General features: G+C 42.5%; 1 protein-coding gene across 1 annotated transcript in view; it reads left to right on the forward strand.

Moving 5' to 3' along the window:
- The window catches only part of lck (LCK proto-oncogene, Src family tyrosine kinase), a 32,723-nt gene that overhangs the window by 4,774 nt on the left and 8,638 nt on the right, over nucleotides 1-19,311 (forward strand). The window contains exons 2-10 of the mRNA XM_069195425.1: nucleotides 5,171-5,280; nucleotides 7,327-7,393; nucleotides 7,923-8,013; nucleotides 8,608-8,709; nucleotides 8,942-9,045; nucleotides 9,432-9,581; nucleotides 10,881-11,033; nucleotides 13,762-13,941; nucleotides 16,136-16,212. Coding sequence (XP_069051526.1) covers nucleotides 5,176-5,280; nucleotides 7,327-7,393; nucleotides 7,923-8,013; nucleotides 8,608-8,709; nucleotides 8,942-9,045; nucleotides 9,432-9,581; nucleotides 10,881-11,033; nucleotides 13,762-13,941; nucleotides 16,136-16,212 — 1,029 coding nt within the window. The 5' untranslated portion in view covers nucleotides 5,171-5,175. The remainder of the gene's footprint in view (nucleotides 1-5,170; nucleotides 5,281-7,326; nucleotides 7,394-7,922; nucleotides 8,014-8,607; nucleotides 8,710-8,941; nucleotides 9,046-9,431; nucleotides 9,582-10,880; nucleotides 11,034-13,761; nucleotides 13,942-16,135; nucleotides 16,213-19,311) is intronic.

A 19,311-nucleotide genomic window follows, 5' to 3' on the forward strand; every position in this document is an offset into this window, starting at 1 on the left:
TTTCAATTCAGTTTTAAAAGTGGGAACGGAATCACTATTCATTTGAATTGGGAGTCGTCCCATCGTCTTGGTGCAAAAAGACCTAATGACTGGAGGAACGTGCGCAGGGCAGCACAGTGGTACAGTGGTCAGCACCGCTGTCTTGCAGCACTGGGGCCCTGGGTTCAGTCCTGGACCTGGTGTGCTGTCTGTGTGGAGTCTGTACCTTTTCCCCATGTTCACGTGGGTTTCCTCCAAGTGCTCCAGTTTCCTCCCACAGCCCCAAAACATGCTGGTAGGTTAATTGGCTTCTGGGACAATTTCCCCTGCTGTTAGGACACGTCTGTGTCTGTGTGTCCGGCCTGCAATGCCCTTGTGTCCTGTCCAGGGTGTACCCTCCCTTGCACCCGTTGCTTGCTGGGATAAGCTCTGGCTCCCCTGTGACCCTGAATTTGAAGAAGGGGTTAGAAATTGTGTAGATAAAATTTGCCTAGTGTTTGTAACTGACAAGGGGCCAGAGCCAAGACAATGAACACTTCACATAGGGGCATATGGAGAAGACAAATCATAGATACAATCAGGTGCTAGCCCATGCAGAGGCCTAAACGTCAGTAACATTTAATATTTCACTCTGAACTCCACTGGAAGCGGGTGCAGAGTAGCTAAGACAGGAGTAATACTATTATAAGACTTGGTTTAAGTTAGAATTCAGGACGCTGCTGCTTGATTTGAGATATGGCAGCTCTTAAGAATAGATTCTGAAACCCCTGCAAGCACAGCATTGCTTTCGTCGGTACGAGAAAAAACAAAAGCACGTACAAGCCTGTCTGCATCCGGCTGGGTAGGACAGAAGCAAAGCCGAGCAATATCACGCAGACGGAAAAAAGAAACCTTAGCAACTTCAAAAGCTACCTTAGTGTCAAGAATACCAATGTGTTTTTACACATCAACACGGTCGAAACCCATCTCCGTCAATAACCAGCTCAAGGTATTCGCAGATGATTTTTAAATTAGGCTATTTATTGGAATAGAAATCTGAAGTACCAGATTGACCAGGGTTCCCTTAATTGAACAAATGACTTATTTCATCAGTAACCTCCATGTGTTCCTAATCTTTTAAAAAGGGTGATCCAGGGTGACCTGTAAGACTAACTAGATTGGGGCTGTCCAAGACCTGGTGGGTGACCCCTCGTCTACAAAGTTGCATTCTTCAGCGATTGCCTAGAATAATTTTTTCTCCACATTGTGTTACAAGATCCTGTGAAGCAAATCAGCCTTAAAGGGGGTCTGTCCTCCTCATCCAAAATTTTCCCCTGCAATGATCAAGCGCCTGTAGAAAACCAACACAGACCAGGGGTCAGTTCTAGTGTTGTGCAACTGCGTGTGTGTGTTAACTGGCTGATCCACTCTCCGGAGCAGAGTAACGTTAGTCAAATATTAGCTTACACATTAGGGTCGATATGCATGTTTGAAATGTGTCGACAGAGCATTTATATTCCGTTTGAGTTTTACGAAAGAGACCCGACTATATTTTTCAAGACTGCATAATAACATACAAAAACTCTCTGTGTTGTTAATTTCTTCCAAATGCATATAAAAAATAAATAAAATACATATACAGTATATATAAGAATTTATATAAATTGTTTAGATATACACAAATCAAATATAATATATAATAAAATAAATAAAATAATACAGTATCAATACCGATAGAATATAATAATTTCCTGTTTTACTGAGGTAGTTTAAAATGTTTTTTTTCAAATGTAACCTAATAAATAATTTAAAAAAAATAAAGTGACTCCAAGAAGCAAAGGTTAATGGTAACTATGGTAAATTGAATATACATTAGTCTAGAATGTTATTGTTTACAACCTAGACAGGTAGAATGAACATTTGATTTAAATGATCCTTAATAATACTAAACCGTAGTTTTGAGAAATGTACACTAAAAATCAATCAAGTACTTTCTTATTAAGGCAAACCTTCTAATTTACACATACAGTAGCATGATTTTCAAAAGAAGTAAATAAGACCCAGAGAGTCTGTAATTATAGTTTTCAGAAGGTTTAAGTAATTGGTGGACTTATATATACAGTAAATTAAATTATGACAATATTCGCCTCATAAATCAAACATAAAAAATGCTTTTTTGACCTAGTTGTTATGTTGTTTCGTAATTTGTGATATTACTGTCTTAGGCCACTGTAAAAATAAATAAATAATGTTTAACTCTCAGGAACAACCAAAAAATATTTTACTCAGTGTCTTCCTACTTAACCTTGGTTAAAGCAATTTGGACTGGAGCACAAACAAAATAAATTAAAAGTACATATTATGACTAACAAAACAAAGAACAAAAGAGATAGCAATACCACAAACTGCACAAAAGCATCAAGAAAGATAAAAACATAAGGAAGATTAAAAATAAGAGGGGTCGTTTGGCTCAGTGTTGTTTTGCTAATGTATTTAGTGCATTCAAAATTAAATTACCTGCAAAAGGCCAACTTAAAGAACAAGCAGAAGCTAATTTCCTTTATTGATTAACAGGTTGAAGGCCATGTCAATTTTTCCAGCTCTCAGTGCATTGTGTTGACTGTAGTTTTCCACCTTGTAATGTTGTAGCCGCAATTCATATCTTAGACATTTCGGAATGAGAAAAAAAAACCCTGTCTTATTTGGCATTTTGCTTCACGTATCAGGAAAGCCTAGGCTAAGAGTCACTTTTCCGCTTTGTAGGTTTTTGTATCGCAGGGCTTAATAATGATAATAATGAATAATAATAGCATAACTAAAACTAAAGTGGGTGCTAAGCAACTCATGTTTTTTTTTCTTAATGATGAAATCACACTAATCTAGTTCATTGTTCATCTGTTCTTTGAAGAGGTTAAACGCTACGTGGATTAAGAAAGCAGTAAATGCTGACGTGATATAGCTGAAATGAGAAAACGGGGGGTATTGACATGTATTACAAAAAGTCCTGCATTTACTGCTTTCTTACTCCATGTAGCGATTAAAGCTCCTATCTGTGTGTGGCATGCTCAGCTCCTCTCCTGCTGGTATTCAAGCCCTGTGTCCCAGGAGCCTCCCAGCTCTGGGTCACACAGTGGCTCCTCAGGCTGTGGAGAAGTCCCCTAAGTCAAAGGGCCAGGCTTCCTGGTGCGGTAGAATTCAAGGCTACCAATTGTTCTAAGGGACGACATCACAGTGACAGGCTCAAGCACAGTCTGAACCCCACTGCGCGTGCAAAGAAGCAGCTGGGGAGTTTCACAGGAACTTTGTGCATTTGCTACGTTTGCAATTGAATTACCAGTGAGTGGCCTGGTTGTCTGCAATGTCTTCTCCACAACAAGATATGAGTCTTGTTGACCATCTCTGTGAACTGGGGGAGCCACTTTGGGGCCTCGGCCCTGCCGAAACATCAGCACACCTGCTGGGATACTCTTGCTAAGAACCAAAAATCTGAATCTGGAGAAAAAAAAACACCTTGAAACCGTTGTATGGCAGAATGGTGTTGTTTATTTGTGACGCTTCTGACTCTAAGGAGTGTTTGTATCATCCGTACCAATCAGTCTAGAAGCTTTTCTATTCTCAAACTGTTGTCAGGGAGGGGTGCAAAAGAGGAAGGTGCATATATGGGCTGCTTTAGTGAAGAGACAAGCAATTGACATCCGGCCATATTTAAGTATAGCAGGCCTCATGTCTGGTAGCTGACAATTCAATCACCAAACTGAATCCCGCTTTTGTCTTGATTATTTGAGGATTGCAATGGAAGCTCATTGTTGAGTAATCTGTGAAAAAATGCTGCTGAATATATATTTCTTAAAACAGAACTTGGCAAGCCACATCTTTCCCATGATATTTATTATTCAATCGTTTCTTTGTTTGAGTTTAGTTCATGTATAAATTCTAGCCGACGTGTGCTGTCATGTGAGAGAAAAGACAAATAAACAAAACCAGACTGTCAGTGCATCTCTAAAAACAGTTTCCACTGCATCACAACAGCTCTTTAAAATTGACTTTTTACTGTTTGGAAAGAATTGGGGTAACAGCTATGTGGAACATCTGCAGTGGCTTTTGGTGCAGATCACAACGTTATTCAAGTATTACACAATACTCATCAAATGTACAATTATAAATACATTTTTCTAATGCTCATGTAGTTGCAATGCAACTTCAGGGGTCTTGCAACTGAACAATGTTAAAGTGAATTAAACAAAAATGTTATTTTCTATTAACTGTAAGGAAGCTGCTGCCTATGAGCTCTCTCCTGCTCATACAGATGTGTGTCTGCATTGTACTTTCATGAAAAGAGGGTTGTATTGTGTTATGGTTCTACACTTTTAGGAACCCAGTTTTATATTAATCTTGTCTGACTTTTTCACTCATATCTGATGCTGCTTAAAGTTGTTGGTAAAAATTGAATTTCTTAAATGCAATACAAAATTGAAGCAAGCGTATTTCACAAGATGGAAATATGCAGGTCTATCCAATGTAGTTAAAAGATCATGCTTGTACAAAGGCCACCGAGAATTTTACATTCAAGGGAATTGTTTAATAAACAGTAATCCCTTATCCTGGCAATTTTACATTCCTTTGCATTGTATTTTTAAAATAAAATCTTAACCAATTAATCAATTGGAATCACAATAAAACATTAAATGTAAATACAACTTGTTGCTCATTCAGATTACATCAATTCTGCCTATAAGAAAAAAAAACTTGGTTGTATTTATGTACAGTATATGGACTTTTAAAGATAGTAACACTTTTCTTTGTTTCAATGTTTTAATTTTTTTGTAAAGATCTTTATTCACTATACTTTGTCGATAGGAGACTTGGACCCATAGTATGATCGCTTGTGATTGTTTTGACTGAAAAATTGCAATGTTATTTTTTCCCCTACTTAACCTCAGCATGGAGGTTTATTTATGGAAATAGACGCGAAATGTTATCGGCACCTTTCCACCATGTTTTTTTTTTCTAGAATGATGAAGTATTACTATTCAGGAAATAAATCTATCTGTTCAAAAAAATAAAAGATGGAAACTTGTGTAGGATAGGTGAACTGAAACCGTCCGGCGCTGAGTGACAAATCTAGGGCTTCTGCAGACTGAAAGACAAGATAAGAGTTGTTCATCGCTTTCCCCCCTCTCTCTCACCCCCTCACCCCCGACCTGCTGCACAGCAAACATGGGCTGCAACTGCAGCTCGGAATATGACGACGACTGGGTGGAAAACCTGGACGAATACTGTGAGCACTGCAACTGCCCGCTGCCTCCTCAGAGCAAAAACCAGGTAAGGGGCCCGCCGCGATCTCCGGGACCAGGGGCCCGGCTGGTGAAATTCAGCCCGCTGCTCCGGGAGAGTTCCTGAGAGCCTGCGCTGTGGGACAGAGCTATCAGGTCCAATCCCCTGTGTCCACAGCTGCCTCCCAGCACAGTGTGTGTTCTGCGAGTGAGCTTCTTGTGAAAAGCAGGGGGAGTCCCGGCCTTCCTCCTGAGGGGAAACCTTCACGCCAGGCACCCTTCTCCCGGGACCGACCGTTTGTCTCTGAAGCCTCGGAGTTTCTTTCTTTTGCTTTTGAGGGAGATGGATTTTAGACTCAGCGTAGCATCGTTCCAGCCCGGGATCAAAGAAATTCAGTTCACATTGTTCAGAGACCAGATGAGCCGACAAACACAGAGGAGGCTTTGCCCACATTTTAGGGAAACAGCGCTCAGTCAGAGAGTTACCGTAAACATCAAACATCAACAGGCACGTCAGATATTATTTATATTACACACAGCAGGAAACAACTTCTATAAAACTTTACTCCATAACCACCAGAAGGCTATTACTGCATACTTGCTTAAAATACTAATCTAAACCTTTCATAGCCTCTACCGAATATTAAAATGTTTAACCAATGTATCAAATTCTGTTTTTACCATTATGACTGCTTTTTAGTTCCACAGCTGCATTTAAGATGAATACAACCAGCTTACTAGTGCTCTCAAAGAAATAGTCACTGGATTTGAAAGAGTTTTGTTTTGTAAGTTTTTAATGTTGTGCACTATGTATTAAGAAAAAGTTAAATCTCTATTATGTAGGCTAGTTAAATTCCACCACACATTTAAAGTAATGATGAATGTGTGCTATAAATGTGACTGTGTTCTTTTACAACCCATTACACAATAAGAAAGGAGGCCAAATTGCTTTTCTTGGGAGTGGGGCTTCCTTTTTGTCGAAAGACATAAATACAGTTTTGGCTTCGGTATGTGGAAAGGCTGAGCTCGTTTTGATGAAAAACATTTCAGTCGTTTAACTTGCCATTTCTGTTTCATTATTAAGTAAAACATGCATTATACTTTTGTATAAAAAATAAAGCAATACAAAACCCTGGTGAAAGAAACAAACTCAAATTAAATTAATAGCTTTACTAACAAATTTTGTGTTGACAATCTTTGTTATTGTGCTATTATTTCCTGATTATAACACAAATCTGCTTGTTGCTGAATTGTGTGTCACTGAACAAAAGTCATTTTTCATTGCTTTAACTATAGACAGAAGAAAAAAAAACAAATATGTATCTCTGTGGTTCTGCCTCTACCTATCTGAGACACAGACTCCAGTGAAGAAAATCCGCACCACCCATAAAAAGCCTAGTTTTCCCACAACGCATCTTTGCCCTTGCTAACAAAAGCTTTCTATTCAGCTACCTGGAGTAGACCTCATGTAATTTAAGTTGATTTAAAAAAGAGAAACGCATGTAGAAACTTTTGTCCTGTTGTGTGCAAGAGAACAATTGTTCTGAACTTTCCTTTGAGCTGCACAGTGTGTTCCTGAGTCACATCCCCTAGAAATGTCAGGCCAGTCTTGCTCCTGGGGAGCCACAGCTCAGCAGCTTTTAGGGGTCACTGTTTCATTGCAAACCCTCTACATCTGTCAAGGACCACTGTTGACCTTCTCTGACTTAAACAGTCAAGCACCTCACTGACTGGATCACATTTCAAGACCTGATTAAGTGGACCTACAAGACCTGCTTTGCTGTGGGTCTCCATGACTGGGTTTGGCCAGCCCTGTTTTAGAAGATTAAAATCTCTCTGCCATTATAATGGTGATTGCAATTTGTCATTCTTTAATCTTATTCAGTTTGATCAATTGTTAAACAACTTGCTGCACACTGCCAAGGTAATACTGTACGTCCCTATGGGTGTGCCTGTAAAAATAGATTTCAGTGTTAATGCTGTCATACTGGGGGAAAATGGCATTACATGAAGGAAATGGTATATAGTCATTTTAAGAAGTTACCACCGTATCAATAAATTGCTCATTTCAGTGACTGTCTTGTTGCTCTCTCAGTACACAGATATGCGGGATGGCCTAATTCCTTATCCATCTCACACTCCTCCCTCATCTCCACTTCCTGGTAAGTCACTGAGAGGCTGTGCCTCTTAATTCACTGTGTGCTGGAGGTGATCAGACTGCTCTGCCAGAGTCCTCCCCATCAGACCTGCCCTGGGACTGGGAGAGACAGCAGGTACAGACTGAGGAACCCTTCCCAGACACTTCCTGCCATGCAACCTCAGTAACAACGATTGATGGTCCAATTAACATAAAACTCCGGAATATCAAGGGTTTTACTTCTTATTGGTTCATCACAAAACTATTTAAGAAAACTGTCTCATTGGCCACCTAATGCACTGAGCACTGCTTACAAGCACTAGATACTATCCTATGTTTGAAATTTTCCCTATTCATACAATGTTGTGCATTGTCCAGTTTACCCACAATGCATTTCCAGAAAATTGAATTCTCTGGTTTTCCCACAATGCATTTCCGTCCCCGCTGAAAGTAACAAGGATCTTTCATCTGCATGGGGTCACGCTGCGCAGTACAAGCATGCTCTGTTTCTCCTGTTATGTTGTTAAAGCATAGATGATACTCTTGTCTTTCAGATAACTTAGTCATCGCAATATACAGCTATGAGCCCAACCACAGTGAAGACTTAGGTTTTGAAAAAGGAGAAAAACTTAAACTCCTGAATACGTAAGTTCATCTGATTTTTTTTGCTCTATATACAAACGACGGCATCCACAATCAGCTTAAAAACAAAACTTCATAGCTGGATTTGAGATTGCAGACGCAGGGCAGTTAAAGGTTTACAGCACTTAAGTCTTGTGCCGCTGGTTGATGGCGCATGCCTCCTCTCTTTGTTCTGTATGCAGACCGGAGGCTGAATCTGCTACCTTCTTCATTTTCATTAGATCATTCACTAAGAACTAAATTAAAATACAACTTAAACATTTTCATTTTAAAGTATATCCTTACTGCTGGGACTTACTCTGTATGCCATATCTGAAAGCCTTGAAGTCTAGAGACTGTAGACTGCAGATATTGCAACAGCTGGCATTAGATTGCCGCAAGGTATGTCAATGTCTCAAGTATCACCAGTCTATGCTACATTTCTTATAGTATCTAGAACTGAAACACTGCTTGGTTACTGTATTATAGCTAAGTCATAATGGCTCTCTTTTCCAACAATATTGAGGTGGATTAGTGCAGACAGACCGTCTTTCATAGATGGTGAGCCCCGCCCTGCCCCTGCCCTCCTCTCCTGACCGCTGTGCTCTGTCTCCTCAGAGATGACCAAGAGTGGTACATGGCTCAGTCCCTGGCCACAGGGAAGACAGGGTACATCCCTCACAACTTCGTCGCCAAGCTGGACACCATGGAGACTGAACCGTGAGTCCTGATGCCTCTGGGAGAGCTGTCAAAGATGGATGTTTCCTTCTGTAGTCATCCATTTTTTGACACCCGTCTCTTTCACTGTGACGTTTCCATCCATACATCAGTTCTGCCCATTACCTATGTGCCCATGCTAATTAAGCCTGCTCTTAAAACGCATAAACCGATGGAAACATGACAATTTTCTGCGTGTTTTACATCTTCAGCATTATTTGTGTACACGCTGCAGGTGGTTCTTCAAAGACATCTCTCGCAATGATGCCATGAGACAGCTCCTGGCCCCAGGAAACACCCTGGGCTCGTTCCTCATCAGAGAAAGCGAAACTACCAAAGGTATCGCGTTTCACAGCGACTCTTTCCTCTCCTTTCACTGTTGACTTAGTACTCCTGTGTGGCACTGATTTTGCATACTCTGCTCGTAGTATGGAGACGTCATTCCAGTGACTCCCACTGCAACCACCAGCCCCATCTCATGTGAACAGTCCTGGGCTCTGCGCTAGCAGTGACTTAGTGGTTTCAGTCATCATGTCCTTTGACTGACATGGAAAAGGCCAAAGTCCTTCCAGTTCGAATTGGAAAGGACAATGAACGACGAAGGTTTTATCTTGAAACGGAGTAAATCCGCCAGAGATTTACTGCTCTGCTCTGGCAGCTCTCACCATCCTTTGGGATTGTGTTGGGTTTTTTTCCACACGGGCTGGTCTGTTTTGTCTCTCCAGGGTCTTTCTCCTTGTCTGTGAGGGACTTTGATCCGAACACCGGCGACACTGTCAAGCACTACAAGATCCGCAACCTGGATAATGGCGGCTTTTATATCACACCCAGGATATCGTTCAACACCCTGTCGGAGCTTGTTCAGCATTACTCTAGTAAGTCTCCTTTGCTGTCGAATGATCCATGGATCCTGGTATAGAGGTTGGCAAATGGAATGCGGAAATACCATCAGAGCTGGATGACACATAACCCCTAAAAGTTCTTACTTCTGATTACAAGCAGCAGAGAGCATGTCCCGAACAGTTATGTTATTAAAGGCATCGATCACCGGCATCCCTGGGAATTGTACCATTTTAGAGGTACAAAACATTTTTACCTTGAGTGGGTGCCATTCTGCACAGAATGGATGTTAACTGCAAGGGTGTGATGTGGGTTTCACAAAGACTTGAAACATAACTCAGTGTTCTGCTGCCCAGTCCGGTTACCCAGATGTTCCTCAACCAAAACCTAATGACCTTCTCATTGGAATTAAAAAATAGTCATGAGAAGTAACAGTTTCTGGAGGTCATCTTCCCCCCTTTCCTGTCCCAGGAGGGACCCATGGACCCTCTTGTAGCTGTTTATCGAAGTGCATGATAAATCAATTATTTTCCATACAGTGGCCTCCTGTGTTTTCTTTTTGAACAGAGGCTTTAGTATTTACGCGAGAAATGTGAAATGCAAATGGCTGAAGCCAAAGAAAAGTGAACACAAAGTTTAGAGCAGCAAACACGATGGTTTCCAGTGAGGCAAATATAGAATCTGGAGTATGAATAGTAGTATGTAAAGTATCACAGCTCATGCAGCGTTTCACTGAAACTGTTCATTTCTGTTTTTTTCACCATCTTTCACATCCTTTTGCTGTGCACCCTTGGGTGCCATGTTCACTACATGCGTGTGCTGCATACCGAAACACGACAAACCACATGTGGAATTGAGACCCTCAAACAAAACTGGGCCCAACAAGGTTTTCTCTTAACTGCAATGCAGGGAACAGTGTTGTTTACAGGATACACTAACTTCAAGACAATTAAAAAAGGGCTACAGGATTGCAATGGAAAATGCTGGGGCCGGAAGATAGAGGATGTAGGGCGAAAGTCGCAGTTGTGCATACCATATTTTCAGTACTTTGTTTAAATCCTAATGCATGTGACAGAGGGATGGAATATGTAGAGAGTATTTGATGTGACTTGCCCAGCTGAGGTAATGACAGACTAGCTGGGCAAGTCCCCCCCCCCCCACTCCTGCGAGGAATGAGCTGGGGAGCCGCTGCAAGGGTGTAGATGAGGTGGCAGAACGGATGCAAGACAGAGACACGAAGGAAAGTCCGGGGTGCGAGGCTTATATACATAGGCTGTGGGAAGCGCTCCAGGTGAAGGATCTAACCCCCCTCCACAACGTCTGTCGTCCCGCAGGAGACGCGGACGGTCTCTGCACGCGCCTGACCAAGCCCTGCCAGACCCGGGTCCCGCAGAAGCCCTGGTGGCAGGACGAGTGGGAGATTCCCCGGGAGACGCTGAAGCTGGAGCGCCGGCTGGGCGCGGGGCAGTTTGGGGAGGTCTGGATGGGTGAGTCGGAATCCCCCCGCAGCTCCGACACCGGCTCCGATTGGAGCAGGCTCGTGTCCGTCCCTTGGGAACGCAGGCAACCGGCCACGTTAGCATTTTCCCTCTTTTCACGGTTTATTTCCTGATTAGGGTCTTGAGGCGAGGATGCATGGTCCTGTTGGGCTATTGCTTTAGTCAGTCTTTAGTCAGTGCACTTTAGTCTACATTCATTATGGAATATTGTTTTTCAAATTAAAATCATCCTTTTCATTGGATTGTGTGATTTATGTGGCCTAATAGGAAACAGACAGAAAAGTCATTGCTTACTTCCATCCCCAGATGACCAAGATTTGTCCAGCTTCATCTGTTCCAGTAGGTCATCATGTTGCCGGAGAAAACCTACTGTAAATTCACTTCTTTCTCTTTAAAACCACCCCGTAACATTCTTTGCTCTTAAATAACCTACTTGCGCTGTAATGAGAAATCTCGAATTTTAAAAAATGACCATCCTAATTGAATTCTTTTCATTCACGAGGTTCAAATACCGAATGAGGTTGGATAATGATGAACCAACAAGCTGTCACCAACCAACAACCAAACTGCCTTATTGCCACTACTGGCCTAACACTGGCTGATGCGGTGGGCCTCAAATTCACACGTTCTAGTAAATCCAGAGTAATCAAACAAGTGCCTGATCATTTCCGATAAGGACATTAAGGCAGAACGACACACTGTGGCGACAATTCTCTTGACTTGGTGATTTGACTGGTCGGACAAAACATGAACTCGTGCCGCTTCTCTCTTTCCGCCTCAGTTATTGATGTGGTCAGAAATCAGCCGAGCTGCGTCCACTCGTTTCGTAACGGCGTGAAAGCAGTGGAGCAGAGCTTGACGCAGGGTCTTCAACCCTAGAGGAGGGGCTCTGACTTGACTGATTTTTAGTTTTTATCGTGGAGGTGGGGGGCTCCTCAGGAAGGAGAGGCCCAGCCCCACGGCGGCCAGCGTGCTGTGGGGTCGTATCGCTCAACAGCCGAGCAGCACGATGCAGAAACCAGATCGGATGCCGGCAAAAATGCGACCCAGCAGCCCATGAAGGTCTGTTCCTGTGGTCACGCCGACGCGCGACTGACATTTACAGAGACACGGCTACTGTACATCAAAAGAGAAGACTTTACGAACAAGTCAATTTGCATCTGCGTCTGCCTGCTTGACGTCTCTCTTCTGACAGCTTCCTTATTGCTTTGCGTTTCCACCCAACTGCACAGCACCATGGTGTAGTTCAAGTGTCTCTCTAGTTCTCAGCTCAGAGGGTGTTTTTGGAAGAAAGTGATTCTAAAGGTGCATTCAATCATTAAAAAACAATATGATCTCACTCCAGCTGTTCAGATGCAAATGTTTCCACAGGCTGGCATAAGACTTTCTGATGAACAAATCCTTTTGTGAAACTTCTAGTACTTTAAAATAATTGCATTTCTTATAAGGCTTTTAAGATGCTTTGCATACATTCGTATTATTACTCCTAACCCTGTGTCCTAGAACAGTAACCGTGTGAATGGCGGATCTTGAAATTGTACAGTATGTGTCTCAGCCGACAGGAGTTTCCTCCCCTCGAGATTTAGCTCAGTTCGGCAAACAAAACCAAGAGTACCAGAGAATAGAGAGACCTCAGACGCTTCATGCTTTGTTTCTCTGCTTCCTGTTTGCCTGTGGGTGTGGCTCCCTCCCTTTATTTGTTTCTGAAAGAAAACAAGGTCTCGTGTCGCGTTGAATTCTGTGCGTTGCTACATTCCAGTTTTTCCACCTTGTGCTCTTTCACATCTTGATTTTGCTCCTTTAGTTATGCGGGACCTGTGATGACCGGCAACTGTTAAAACATCAGCACTCTCTACCTTCCAACCGCTTCAATAGTGACCTTTTTCCTCTCCAGCTGAGCACGTTTCTGTGGCCTGTGATCTCCCAGCACTGCTCTCAGACCCTCTGTATGGTCTTGTCTCCTCACACATCCGGCTCCTGGAAACATGAGAGGATTCATAGATTTGGGTGTGCATGTCTGGGCTGGAAGATACGGCACTCGTAAGAGAAAGACTCATGCAGTCACCTCCAAAGAGCAGGGGGCTGTGGGTGGGTGTGGTGGTTTCACACTGCAGCACCTCCTGGTCAGAATCTCGAGATGGACGCTGTGTACAGTCTGGCATGGGGGTGGGAGTGTGGTGTCTCCGTTCTTACCATGACTGCCGGTCCTTCATTTCTGGGAGGTTGACCAACAATGACCTTTTGTTGTTTGCCCCAAGAAAGGCTTACTGTGGTATAACACGGCAAGGTATATACTGTATGAATTACACTGTAGCTCATCTGTGTGAAGTCAGGAAGGAGCAGTACAGAATGATACCTCAGGGAGAAGCTGAGCCCATGCAGACATGCAGCAATGTCCAGGGTGGGGGTGAGGTCTCCTGTGAAGTCCTCCTTTGAGGCATCGTTGTCCCAGCTGGGAGGTGGAAATACCCCAGAAATACCCCAGCCCCAACAATGGCAACAGTGTTCCCCTTCAATGTCAGCACAGGACGTCTTTGAAAAAATATGCAAAAGATATCATCCAGAATCAGCTTCTCATGCCTACCCTGCAAAACAAACCCTGTTATAAAAGGGTAGCTCAAAGTCCGGTACTGCAGGGTGAGCAGTTCTTGATATTCTCTCAGCATCTAAATATTGTTTGAGAAGATGCTGTTAACCGGCTGTCTCCCCCTGTTAGGTCTGTACAATAACAACCGGAAAGTGGCCATCAAGAACTTGAAGGCTGGCACCATGTCCACCAGCGCCTTCCTGGCTGAAGCCAACCTCATGAAGAACCTGCAGCACCCCAGACTGGTCCGCCTGTACGCCGTCGTCACGCAGGAGCCCATCTACATCGTCACCGAGTTCATGGAAAACGGTCAGTGCCGGGCCTGCCAAAAAAAGAGGGCCCCCTGTTTGAAACAAGGCCCACAACCATTTCCCATTCTGCACCCTTTAGTGAAGTTTATCTCAAAGATCAGGGCTATGTTGTTTTTGTCTCAAGCTACCACGTTTGGTAGAAAGCTGTATTTCTTGTTTTAGAAAAGGACTTAACAGAGAAACGTAGTACAAGGTGCACGTTTCCTTTGCCTCAGTCTTTACAGTTGTGTCATTCTTTCTAGTTAGTCGAGAGAACTAACTGTAGTCCTTTTCAAACATTTAGGTCAGGTGCTTCAGGGCTCATTGGCTGCAAAAGTAGAAAGCAAAGAAGAAAAGAATGGAACATTCTTTTCTTTCAACTATTCAGTGCGGAATTAGTCTCCAGCTAACTTGTTACCTGTTTACATTTAATATAAGGTAAAGAGTAATGTGTCTCAACCACAAGCATTCAGACATAGTTCCACAGATGGTAACTTACTGGAATAGATCTTATTCATTTTGATGCCTTAGTTAGGCAAACTAAGCTAAATTACAATTCGGTTAAGATAAAAATATTTTGTGTTCCAATTTGTTTTTCAATAAAGGAATTACAGGCTTTTTGAAGATTGCTACGCATATATATTCTATGTACACATATGCCTTTGCTCCTTAAATGTAATTTCATCTTGCAATGGTGTAAAGCAAGGAAGATGAGTCTGCACAGTAATGTTTGAATATCCTGCCACCTCTGGCTCATATTTCCCCTCCTAGGCTCCAAGGACTACAGCAAAGGAAAGATCCACCCTGCCCTGGGGGTGAAATATGAACTTCTTGTTGTTCGCTGTCTCATTGTTTGCCTCCTGACCTCGCTGACCCCTCAGGCAGTCAGAATGGAAGCAGGGCCGAGTTCCAGGAGCAGGACAGGCCCGATAGGGGGAGGGGTTCGGAACAGCAGGCCTCTCACAGCTGTACTGGACCTGAAATAATCTCTAAAAATAATAAACTCCGAGGTCTCTGTGATTAAACCACTTCACACAATTCCTGCAAACGCTGATCAGCAGAAAAAAAAAACACACTCAAAGCAGCGATTACATCAAATAACTTTTAATGTTTTTTTTTAAGACGTTTCATTAACACGAAACCTTTTTGGACCAGGTTAAAAGCTGCAATCACAGCGCTTAGTGATGTGTGCTGTGAACGTGCAAGTTTCTGAAAACACAGGGAGTTCTGCCCTCCCATTTCACCAGGGAGATGATGTCTGTGGGCAGAATTATGGAACTTGTCATTAAGGGAAAGAGTGCTTCAAGTACCCCAGTGCTATGTGGCTCACAGACGTGTTGAGATAATGTGATTGGAAAGAGCAATAGAGCCAAAGAATTTGGCATCTGGTCTGCCTGTTTTGAAGAGGTTCTCCAATCTGAACTTGTGTGGTTGTGTCTCCTGCCCTTTCCTGGAACAGCTGTATTGTTCTGGAGGCATTTCCTCTGAGAATGTTTGATACCAGTATGATAGATTGAGGTGTGGTATGAGTGAGGACGATCCTTAGAAGTAATTATAGACACTACTTGAACAGCAGGCTGCTGGTTCCGAGGCCCGCGAATGAGGCTTTGCTTACTTTTCACGGCTAGGAATCAGATCCACTGAAGGATAGCGAAACTGTAAATTCTCTCTTAACAAAATCAGTGTTGATGTACTCGAATGAAATACATTAATCTTTTTGTGGAAGCAGTTGTGGAATTACTATTGTGTAAGGGCATTTAAAATCAAGAGCAGCAGGCACCTTTTACACAAAGGCTTGTGGGAGTGTGGAGCAAGGTACCCAGCCATGTTGCTGATGTCCGTACCCTGGCTTCTGTCAAGAAACAACTGGTGGAGATCCATGGATCGGTTACATACCAACTACCAAATGTTCTAGTAGGGCCAAAAGGCCTCCTCTTGATTATAAACTGTTTGATTTCCTTATGTTCTTGCATGCTGTTTACCTGGAATAAAATTACAAAAACCCAAACTAAACATACGCTCTTGTACTGCATGTCTGAGGTCACCAGCTTCCCCCCACCCTACACACACTGTCCCCATGCAGAAGCTGGCAACTCCGAGAAGATCCTGATCTTTTTGTGGCACTAGTGCTTCTGTTCGTGTCGCTCTGTGGGACATTCTCAAGCCGAAATGACCCATTAAATGCTGACGGACTGTGTTGTTCTTGCTTCTAGGGAGCCTTGTCGACTTTTTGAAGACACCGCAGGGATCCAGCTTACCAATCAACACGCTCATAGACATGGCTGCTCAGGTGAGTGATCAGCACACTATATCCAGTAGACCAGACAGTGAGAGTGAGTGAGGAGAAGATATTTTCTTGTTACAATGCACAGGTGCGCTGAGACATTTTCATTTTGAATCATCAGAAAGCATCTGTCCTGATGTCAATTGCAAGGCCTGAACAGAGAGTATAATGAACATGACGGAAGGGACATCAGATTGTATCAGGAAGTTTTAAATAGTAGGAAACAGTTTTAAATTATTCCTGACAGCATTAAACCAATGCCAACCAATATTCTGAATCCCATTTAAACTGCCTGTATCCCCACCTTATCAGCTATTACTACACACGTGCATGTGTCTGAATATTGCCATGTAGCCGCCCTGTTGGAAGCTCTTGGACAAGATTCATAAAAGAGAAAAGTCTTTAATAACTAACCAGTGGTCAGTGGCTGGCCTGCAACGAGGAATAAAGATGTCTCACATCCACCTTGTCATGGTGCAGGGGTTGAGAGCCCAAGGGAGCCTTGGAGCTGTATTGTCAGGCGTTTTGCACTCCTGGTAGGGACACTTCAAATTGGTCTAAGGAGAGGGGTCAGATGAAGAATAATCCAAACTTCACTCCCCTGAAGTTTCCACTAAGGTGTGAGAGAACCCTGCCCAGATCAGAGACACCGCAACCATCCCTGGAGCTGGGCCTGGGGGCTGTGTTTGCCAGCGAAAGCCTGGAGGACAAGCTCAGCCCCAGATTGTGACATGGAGCCGTTGTGTGGGCTTAGCACCTGCAGGGCGAAACATGGGGGGGTCAAGTGTGATGCCCATCGGGGAACGGGCATGAGCAGGACGGTTCTTTTTTCGTGTCACATGTTTATTTGTCTGAACAAAGGAGACAATGACAAAGGAAAAACGCTGTTGGGCTGACTCTATAAGGTGCACAACGTTTCGCGTCAAGATGACAGGACGAAATTGAAGGACCTCACGTCTGAGCTCACCTCAGATGGAAGCAATTTTTTGATGCCCCTTGTGGGCTCCCTGTAGCACAGGAGGAACAGCTCTGCAGAGTGAATCCGCTGTGTCTTCGCAGTCTTATCAGGGTTTTTTATGAGCAACTTCTGCAAAAAAGTCCATAAAAAAGCATCACAGTATGATACGTAATTCATTTCAAATGCCGGAGCTTTTTCATAGTTAATTTATGACTTTGCTAAAAGCTACATTTTGCTGTTATCACTGGGTTTCAGTGTATATACAGTAGCACAAAGCTGTGGCTAGTGGTGTCAATACTATTGCAGCACTGTAATGTCAAGTCAATAAGTGTTGCTAAAATATTGTGTCCTGTCTGTTATTGAACCTCTTCTTCAGCAAAAGTAAGAAATGGTGCTTATGAATATAACTGTGCAAACGCACCCAAACCAATGTATTGCCACTGTGAAATGCATTGAGCTGTTACAAAGCTAATAGTGAAAGGATTCACACTGGTATTGAGTTGTTCTGCATTTGTTTCAGTCATGGTTCATCAAGTTCCTACAGTAATTACTGAGTTATTGCTTCATCCATTCATAGCTTTTTATATCATCTACTAATAGTATTACTGGAAACAAACACACCCACAAGAGGACGTTTCTTTTTTAACCATATTTTGGCACGTATTGTGTATATTTAAGTTCTTCATATACAAATAATGTTTTTCCTTCCTTTGGAGAAAATACAGATAACAAGATGTAGTAATTACATTCGTGTCTAGAACTATTTTTAGATTGCATTGTGTTTTTGAATGATTTATTATTATTTCTATGATTAGCTCTGGTAAAATTAACCACGTAAAATAGTTTCCTACAAAGACAGAGGTAGGAGAATTTCAAATCTAGAACCCAAGTAAAAACAAAATGCTGAGAAAAAGTTTGACTTTTGCTACATAAAAGTAATGGAAACAATTCTAAAAACTAGGATATGATGTATTTAGATTTTATGAAGGATTATGATAAAGTTAATCCTAAATCATTAATTCTTAAATTGCAGAAAGTAGGCATTCCGGGAAATGTGAGTGTTTGAATTGGTTGTAAAATAGAAAACAGATACAAATGCAAACAGATAAAAATAAGGCATGAATACTCAAACTGGTGTGATTTAATTAGTGGGGTACCATAATGATCTGTACTAGGACCACTGCTCTTCTTAAGATAAGAGATCACTTATTGGCCATATACAATTTCTTGCATTAGGAATTTGTCTTTTCACATACCCCAGCTTGCTCTCCATGAGACACTCAGACAGGGAGAGAAGCTGGGGCTCAGAGCGCAGGGTCAGCCATTCATACAGCGCCCCTGGAGCAGCTGGGGTTAATAGACAATTAATGTTTTAAAACACTTGCATGTTTAAGGAAATTTGTTCAAGCAAATAAAAAGGCAAAAACAGAGACTAGGATATACGGTTAAAAGTGCAGAAGGGAAATTATTGTTCAAATTGAAAAACGCTCTAGTAAGGCCTCATTTAAAATATTTTGTACTATCTTGGTCGCCACTTTTTACCAAACTGGACACTGAATGATCTCCTTTCATTGGCAACTCTTCTGATAGTAGTTCAAGTAGGTGGCTGTATCAGCATGCATGGGTTGCAAAGGAACAAGTCAAGGTTTATTCCCTGCTGAAAAGAGAAGAAAAGAAACACAACGTTTCGGCAGTGGAGCCTTCTTCATTGTGTTCCGTTTGTTCTAGCCTTCTAGAAGAGTCTTCTTTGACTCCACAGCCGAAACGATGTTTGTTTTCTTCTTTTTCCAGCATGGAATAAAACTTTACCTGTTCCTTCGCAACTCTTCTGATAGTCTTCATGTTAAAATGAAACAGTGACAAGCTCTTTTTAAAATATGTTCAGAAAGAGTGTGAAAAGACCTGGTCACACACTAAACACTAGCTGAGTGCAGTACTGTATCTGTGGTCTGAAAACAGAGCGTTCATTCTCTAACAGAATGAGGTGTATCTTGCACAGAATCAAAGCTGTGTGATAGTTTTGCAGGTTCAGGCCAGATAATAATTATCTCTTCATCTGCTGTGGGCTGCAATCAGACCGGAGCTGAAGACACACAGGCTGGCTGAAAATCAGGGGGTAACGTTCTTGGCAAAAGAGATGCTGATGG

The sequence above is a fragment of the Lepisosteus oculatus genome, chromosome 11 (genome assembly GCF_040954835.1).
Source record: "Lepisosteus oculatus isolate fLepOcu1 chromosome 11, fLepOcu1.hap2, whole genome shotgun sequence".
NCBI lineage: Eukaryota > Metazoa > Chordata > Actinopteri > Semionotiformes > Lepisosteidae > Lepisosteus > Lepisosteus oculatus.